The sequence below is a fragment of the Arvicola amphibius genome, chromosome 3 (assembly GCF_903992535.2).
Source record: "Arvicola amphibius chromosome 3, mArvAmp1.2, whole genome shotgun sequence".
NCBI lineage: Eukaryota > Metazoa > Chordata > Mammalia > Rodentia > Cricetidae > Arvicola > Arvicola amphibius.
In genome coordinates this window covers 105,893,718-105,902,347 of record NC_052049.1, presented here as the reverse complement: position 1 = coordinate 105,902,347, position 8,630 = coordinate 105,893,718, and the positions used below count along the sequence as shown (strand labels likewise).

Here is an 8,630-nt window from a genome sequence, read left to right as displayed (position 1 = left end):
AAAGGGAGGGAGCGAGGGTATGGGGGGAGGGGAGGGGAGGGAAGGGGGAGGAAGAGGGGAGGAGATGGAAATTTTTTAAATTAAAAAAAAGAAAAAAAAGAAAAGGAAAAGTATATCATAGAAGGAGGTTGATAGGGCTGAAAAGTAAAGAGAAAGAGCTAAACTGGAGACATAGAGGATGTCAACATCCCAGAGAGTTCACTTAGACTGTGATTCTCTTCAATGTTCTCTTCATGGCAAGTTTGACATCCTTGTTCCTGAGGCTGTAAATGAGTGGGTTCAGCAAAGGCAGAACAAAAGTGTAAACTACTGAAAAAAATTTCCTCTGAACCACAGATTCTGCAGATGATGGCATGATATGAGCTAGCAGACCAAATCCATAGAACAGGGCAACAGTTATTATGTGTGAACTACATGTGTTCATGGCTTTAGACCAATCTTTAGATGATGACAAATGAATAATATTAACAAGAATCAAAGCATAGGAGGACATAATGATGATGCCAGAACCAACAATAACTACAGCCACGGAAACAGAACTCACAAGCTCATTGGTATGACTGTTCCCACAGGAGAGCTCCAGGAGTGGGAATGTATCACACATGTAGTGGTTGATGACTTTTGAATCACAAAACCTGAGCCTGATAATACATCCTGTGTGCACAATGGCACTAGAGAGTCCCATCAAGTATGAAGCAAGCATTAACAGGGAACAAGCCTCAGGAGACATGACTACTGTGTACAGCAGGGGCCTACAGATGGCCACATACCTATCATAGGCCATGGCTGTCAGCACAAAGCACTCAGAATTAACAAAAAGGCAGAAGAAAAATAGTTGAGCCATACATCCTCTGAAGGAGATGGTGTTGATTTCTGAGACAAAGCTCATCAGTGTTTTTGGGGTAAAAACAGAAGAATAACAGAAGTCAATGAGGGACAAGTTGAGGATAAAAAAGTACATTGGTGTGTGAAGATGAGAATTCAGACAGATGAGACTCATTAAACTCAAGTTTCCCACCACAGTGGCTGTGTAGTTCACAAAGAACAGGAGAAACAGGGGCAGCTGGAGCTCTGGTTGGTCTGTTAATCCTATAAAAACTAACTCAGTCACTGAAGAGTCATTTTCCATATCCATTTGCTTCACATGAGGCATCTGTAGGAAAATCAATCAGAACCAGGTGACCTTAGCAAGGATCTTTGCATCATGATGTCAGAGAAACAGCTGGAGTTCATTGATTCTGATCTCAGGATTATCTAAAGACATAGCAAGACATCCAAAGAACATGGCTACCACTTTTTCTCAAAATCCTCCCCACAATGAGTGACTCAGTCCTGAGGTAATGCTGATAGGAATGTTGCTGAACATTTCCCCTTTCTTTAGCCTCCACTAATGTTTTGGACTAAAAGAAGCAGTCCAGTGACTTGCTCTGTATTTTATGATTTATATTGCTTTGTAGTTCAAAGGAAATTATCCATACATGGATGATTCAGGGCTTACCATTTTTCAGGATGCTTCACTGCTGCTGAAGCACAAGGATCCTTCTTTCCCAATATCTTTAAGAGTCTGAGTTTCTGATGATAAATTTGTTAACACTCATCAGAATCAGAGCAGATCCAGACCTTATCAAACCATACACTCGGGAAATGACATAATTTGTAACTTGAGAATTTATCTAGATTTTTATTACTTACATGACAGAAAAAATTATAAGAAGTTGTAAACATCATTGCATTCAAATTACAGTCTACTGAATGGATCAGCACAGAAAATATTCTCACCTTTATGATTTCCTCCCAGGTTGCATGAACCCCAGGATGATAGAAGTTTCTCAGTCTATTTACAATAGAAATCATAAATCTAATGTTGAATCTTTGGGGATTTAAAGTCTACTCAATTTGGAGTTTCCCTCTAGGAGTACCTAGTTCTCAAGGCAGAGTTGTATGTTTTCCTTTGGGAATTTTCACTGTGTATGAACAAGTCTACTAGAGGAAAATATAATATATAATATAATATAATATTCTGCCATATCTGAGGGTTTCCTATAATACCTTCAGCTTAATATACAATACTTTAACAATCAACAGAGGAAATTTTGTAAAAAATAGATTAAATAAAGATAAGGCACTTTAAGTTCTTTGAGTTTAAATCCATGTTGTGAGCTTTATTATTATGAAGCCAAGGTTTTTTTTATTATTTTATTTTATTATTATTTTTTTTTTTTGGTTTTTCAAGACAGAGTTTCTCTGTGGCTTTGGAGCCTGTCCTGGAACTAGCTCTTGTAGACCAGGCTGGCCTTGAACTCACAGAGATCCGTCTGCCTCTGCCTCCTGAGTGCTGGGATTAAAGGCGTGTGCCACCACCGCCCAGCTCCCAAAGGTTATTTAACTTCTCCTAAATTTATTTATATTTATATCTCCATAATCATCTGTGTAGCTATGAAATATGGTTCATAAAAGATAGATTAGTGTACACATCAGTAGTCCTCTAAGTTTCAACAAAATGGATCTCATTTTATAATGAAGAAGACAGAATCTTCAAGAAATGTTGATGGCAAAACTGGATATCCACATATAGAATGTGGAACTAGATCCCCATCTCTTCCTCTGCAAAAGCCAATTCAAAAAGATACTAAAGCCCTTAGAATGAGACCTGACATTTTGAAATCACAAGTGAAAATGCTTCAAGAGCTGAACACAGTCAGTAATATTCTGAATAAGACTCTGATAGCACAGAAAACAATAGAATTGATAAATGAAATTACGTAAAACAAAAATGCTTCTGTGCAAGAAAAATAGTTAATGGATTAAAGACACAGCATTCAGAATGAAAGAAAAATGATTGGCAGCTATTTATCTGATAGTATACAAATATTCAAATATGTAAAGAATAAAAATCCTAAAAAATGCATAACAAGTCTCTCAGCAAATGGACAAGTGTGAGTTGGGAATGAAATAATTTGAAAGGGTGCTTGTCTAGAAAACACAAGACCCTTATTTTGATTCCTATTGTTGCAGACAGTAAACAAGCAAAATAGCAAAATGAGCAAATAAATTGAAAAGCCAGTCCTTAATAAAGAATTGTAAATTGCTAAGAAATATTTGAAAAAAATATTTGCACTCCTTAGCCATCAGGAAAAATGCAAATCAAAACTACATTGAAGCCATACATGGAGTCTCATGTCTCTAAACCTGGAAAAAGGTGGATTTCTCTGACTTTTGTGCCAGATTGCTATCTATAAATTTTGGACTACAGGAAAAGAAAAAAAAGAGAATAAAAAACTACATTGGAATTCTATCTCACTTCATTTGGAAAGTCTATCAATAAGAAAATGAATAACAACTGGATAGGTTGTTGAAATAACTCTTATATGGAACTGGTGGAAATGAAAAGCAGTTTAGACACTATCGAATTGAGTCTGGAGGTTGGTCCAGGAAGTCTGAAGATAGAGATCCCATGTCACTCCTGGCATCCAATTGAATAGCCATGTTTATTAAATTCTTCATCGTAGGGAACCAGTACAGAAGTACAGGACTGAATAAACAGATAAAGAAAATAGATTGTGAATGCACGATAGATCTAAATTCTGAAAAGTGAAAGAAACAGCATGGAAATGCAGATGAAGTCAAGTGAAGTGCTAGATTCAGAGAGATACGTTTTTTTTTTTTTTTTTGTTTGTTTTTTTTTTTTCTGTTTTGTGCAGATGCCAGATTCAAGAGAGAGTGGTGAGGGTGTAAAGATGGTGAAAGTACTATATTTATACCCATTAAAATTCCATACTTAAGACAATTAGTTTACACAGTCAATATATGTTAACAGAGAACCTCGAGAAGAAACACTCTTTGCCAACAGGATTCTCCAAGGTTTGAAAATGGCATGCATCATCCATACAACACCACACCATCATTTTGAAGGATTTCATGGCCCTGGAACTTCACTGTGTTTTGACTATTCTTTCTCTGCTCCTCCTAATTCCTAGCAATCACTGATCTTTGTATGTCTCCAGGTTAGCTAATCCACATAGTAGTTTACCTGGACTCACTTGGTAGTTCTTACCTGGACTCACCTGTGTAGACTGGGTTTTTCACTTAGTAATATGTGCTTAAGCCTTCTCCACACTTTCTCAAGGCCTAGTAGCTAATTTCTTCCAATTGCCTTTTATGGAATGTACTACAGTTAGTTTATATACCCACCTTTGGAAAAATAGCTTGGCGTTTTTGGCAAGCATGAGAAAACCTGCTACATTCACAAGCAAGTTTTCTTTTTTTATCTTACTCTCAAACCTGTCAAGACAAGTATCAAGGAACAAATAAACTGTGAAATTAGAAGAGAATTTGTTTCTTTAATTTTTTTATTTTTTTGTGTTAGTATTTGGTTTGATTTGGTTTGGTATGATTTGGTTTGGAATTTTTGGAGAAGGAGAATAATAAAGTCGGATAAATGATAAGGTGGAAAGGATCTGGGAGGAATTTCAGGAGGATATAAACATGGTCAAAATATATTGTATGAAGAAAAGCTTTTTAATTAAAAAAATAAATCTTGTTTGCTTCCAATTTCCAGGAGGATCTCTACATATTTTTCTTTGGGTTCACCTTATTAGATAGCGTCTCTGGGATCATTAACTATAGACTCAATGTCTGGGTTATCTCACTCAGAAAATTCAAAATGTCATTATTTTTTTACCACTGAGTAGTATGCTAAAGTGTAGAGGTGCGACACTTTCTTTATCCATTCTTCCTTTGAGGGGCACCTAGGTTGTTTCCAGGTTCTGGCTATTACAAATAGTGCTGCTATGAAAATAGTTGAACAAATACTTTTGTAGTATGATTGGGCATCTTTTGGGTATATTCCTAAGAGTGGTATTCCTGGATCTTGAAGTAGGTTGACTCCCAATTTTCTGAGAGACTGCTAAACTGATTTGCAAACTGGTTGCACAAGTTTGCATTCCCACCAGCAAAGGATGAGTGTTCCCCTTACTCCACATCCTCTCGAGCATAAGCTATCATTGGTGTTTTTTTTTTTTTTATTTTAGCCATTCTGACAGGTGTGAGATGGTATCTCAAAGTTGTTTTGATTTGCATTTCCCAGATATCTCCTGGAAATTGGAAGCAAACAAGATCACCAGGCAAAAATTGGGAGCATGGGGTGAGAGGGAGGGTAGAGGGAAGGGATGAGGGTGAGAGAGAGGAGAGAAGGGGAAGGTTGGGAAGAGCTTGGGGGAGTGGGATGGTTGAGATGGAGGAAGGACAGATATGGGAGCAGGGAAGCAGCTATCTTAATTGAGGAAGCCATTTTGGAGTTGGCAAGAGGCTTGGCTCTGGAGGGGTTCGCAGGAGTCCATGGGGATGACCACAGCTATGACCCTGGGCAGGGGAGGAGAAGGTGCCTCAACTGGCCTTGCCCTGTAGTCAGACTGATGACTGTTTTGAATAGCACCATAGAACCTTTGTCCAGCGTTGGATGGGGACAGAAGCAGAGACCCACATCAGAGCACTGGATTGAGCCCCCAAGGTCCAGTTGAATAACAGAAGGAGGAAGAAGATGAGCAAGGAAGTCAGGACCATGAGGGGTTGGTTCACCCACTGAGACGGTGTGCCTGAGCTAATGGGAGCTTACCAGCTCCAGCTGGACTGGGAATGAATGAGCATGGGATCAAACCAGACCCTCTGAATATGGTTGACAGTTGGCACAGATAGAGGACCAATGATAATGGCACTGGGATTTGTCTCTACTGCATGTACTGGCTTTTTGGGATCCTATTCTCTTTGTATACATACCTTCCTAAAAGCCAGGAGGTGGTGGCGCACGCCTTTAATCCCAGCACTCGGGAGGCAGAGGCAGGCGGATCTCTGATTTCGAGACCAGCCTGGTCTACAAGAGCTAGTTCCAGGATAGGCTCTAGAAACTACAGGGAAACCCTGTCTCGAAAAAAAAAAAAAAAAAAAAAAAAGCAAAACAAAATACATACCTTCCTAAGCCTGGATGTAGGGGGGAGGGCCTTGGACTTCCCACAGGGCAGGGTGCCTTGCCCTCTTTTAGGACTGGAGGGGGTTGGGGGAAAGGTATGGGGGGGAGCAAGAGGGAAGTGGGAGGAAGGGAGGAAGGGGCAATTTTGATTGGTATTATTTATAAAGTAATTTTAAAAAGAAAGAAAAAATTAAATCATTACAATGTCTTCCAGAATGTCTCTCATTTTAAATTCTCATTAAAAACAAATGAAAATTCTCATTATGCTAGATCCTTTAAAATGTTAGGGAATTTTTGTGTCAGAATTTTTTTAATGTTAGTCAACCCAATAGATATAATATATTGCTATATTACATTTGAAATTTTGCCTATGCCTTACTCTTTTGTTTTTTGGTGATTTTGGTTTTAATATTATTTACTTACCATAGATAGATGTTTCTCTTCCAATACACATTTTAAAATTATTACCTGTCATTCTGATATATATATATATATATATATATATATATATATATATATATATATATATAATTTTTCTTGAGGGAAGGGTTTTTGTTTGTTTTTTGTTTTTATTTTTTTCTGAGATAAGATTCCTCTATGTAACAGCCATACCTGTCCTGGAATTAGTTTTGTAGACAAGGCTGGCATCAAGCTCACAAAGATTCTTATGCCTCTGCTTCCAGGGTACTGGGATGGAAAGCATGTACCACATGTCCAAGTATTTTATATTTGTTTATTGACACAGAAATAGAAAAAGAAGACAGAGAGATAGAATCATGTAAAAATTAACATGTTATTTCTTCCTATAGAAATGTTTGACCTTTGATTCATGTCAAATATTGCAAGAAAATGGTATTTACCATTTGCATTACCAGTCAGGATGACCAAGCCTGAAACTTCATTTGTGTTCTTTATAGCTCAATGTTTTAATGAGCAATTTCAATTTATACACATGGCTAATTTTACCTCAAATTTCATAAAATGTAATTCTGAATTTATTTAAGACATTATGCAAGGGAGTAAGAAAATTCATTATAAGAAAAAAGAAGTTAAAATATATCCATATTTTAAATGAACAGAACATAACAAAAAGAGTAATGATGCTGTATAGAGAAGTGATAGAATTTAAAATAGAATCCATGTTCCCAGAGTGAAATATCTATATACAGGCCATATATATATATATATATATATATATATATATATATATATATATCAGGATATTGCCATTGTTCTTGCTTGCCCAGCAGATCTAGATAGTAAAATACCTATACTAACTACATAACAAACATGGACACATCATAAAAAAATCAAGTTGCCTGAGCTGGAGGTTCTCATTGTTGTCTATTATTTATGCTACCAGAAAATGCAGAATAATCATTTGCAAAAGAAAATTTATTAAGTTTAACTTAGCTATACATTGTGTGTGCTGTTATACTGACCTTCCATAAAAGAGATAACCAGTGATATACTGTTTGACTGATGTTTCCTTGGATTACATTATATACTCTACTAAACTAGATACTTAACTTCTAATCAAAATATGTACCTATTTCTGTACTTATGCTCCACATCTTGGTTGTGTTTAGACAACAGATTGAAGCTTTTATTTTTATTCATTTATTTACTATTTCAAACATGATTTTACCTTGTAGCTCAGGTAGTCTGAAAATTCAAGATTCTCATACCTCTCCCTCTGTAGTACTGGGATTACAAACATACTCTACATTTCTGGTTTATTAGCAGTGTTCCTGCCACATTTTCTTTCTGTTGTTTTGTCTTTTATTTTTGTTTGTTTGTTGCTGTTCACATTGCTTTGCTTCTGAGATAAGATATATCTGTATCATCCAGCCAGGCCTGGGATTCACTACGTGTGCCAGGCTTACCTTCAAATTGTTATCCTTCTGCCTGCTTTACTTAATTCTTATATGATGTGCATGTGACACCATAGTTGGCTTTGTGTGTGTGTGTGTGTGTGCGTGTATGTGTGTGTGTGTGTGTCTGTCTGTCTGTGTGTTTACTGTTCTAGCTGGCAATATTAACCTGAGAGAGTGGAGCTTAAAAATTAGGCAGACAAAACTCGCATGTAATAGCCAACTATTTTACAGACCATCAAGCAATTTATATTGAAAGTTAAAAAGAATCACGTTAATAGGGTGTTCAAAAACAAGGAAAAACTACACATGACCAAACCATGTGTAGTTTGAATAACAGCAGCTGAAATAAACTCACTCCTATCCACTACACCTGGGACAAGCACAAAAGCACATTCCAAACATTCCAAGAAAATTCTGTGTTACTGAAGAAATTGTCGTCACAAGACTCTTTTTTTTTTTGAGTTTTCTTACAAGCACTCAGAATTCCCATTGCACTACTCTCTTCTCAGACTGTGTTCCAATGTGCTTGTGCATTTGTGCATGTATGTGTGTGTTTATGAACTGTTATGTGTATTTTCCCATAGATGAATGAATAAAAACTATAAAAAATATTCTCTATTGGGAAGTGCTAAAACTAAATAAAAGTTTTTTAGCAACAAAATATTATATTTATATAAGGTAGAATACAAAGACATCAGTCGAGGCAGAGACGACATTTTAAAAATGAAAATGGTAATCTTTAATGCATTAGTTTTTATTTCATTATGAAGTTTGTTTACCACCCTAGC

The 8,630-nt window shown here is 36.6% G+C and overlaps 1 protein-coding gene across 1 annotated transcript; it reads right to left on the bottom strand.

The window, feature by feature from the left end:
• Nucleotides 1-202: 202 nt before the first annotated feature.
• Nucleotides 203-1,159, bottom strand: LOC119810192 (olfactory receptor 143-like). Its single transcript, XM_038323554.1, has one exon. The coding sequence runs from the start codon at nt 1,151-1,153 to the stop codon at nt 203-205; it is 951 nt and encodes a 316-aa protein (XP_038179482.1). The 5' UTR covers nt 1,154-1,159.
• Nucleotides 1,160-8,630: the final 7,471 nt, after the last annotated feature.

Bases quoted from the DNA above. Each gene is read 5' to 3' on its own strand.
- LOC119810192 (XM_038323554.1), bottom strand. From the start codon at position 1,153: ATGCCTCATGTGAAGCAAATGGATATGGAAAATGACTCTTCAGTGACT.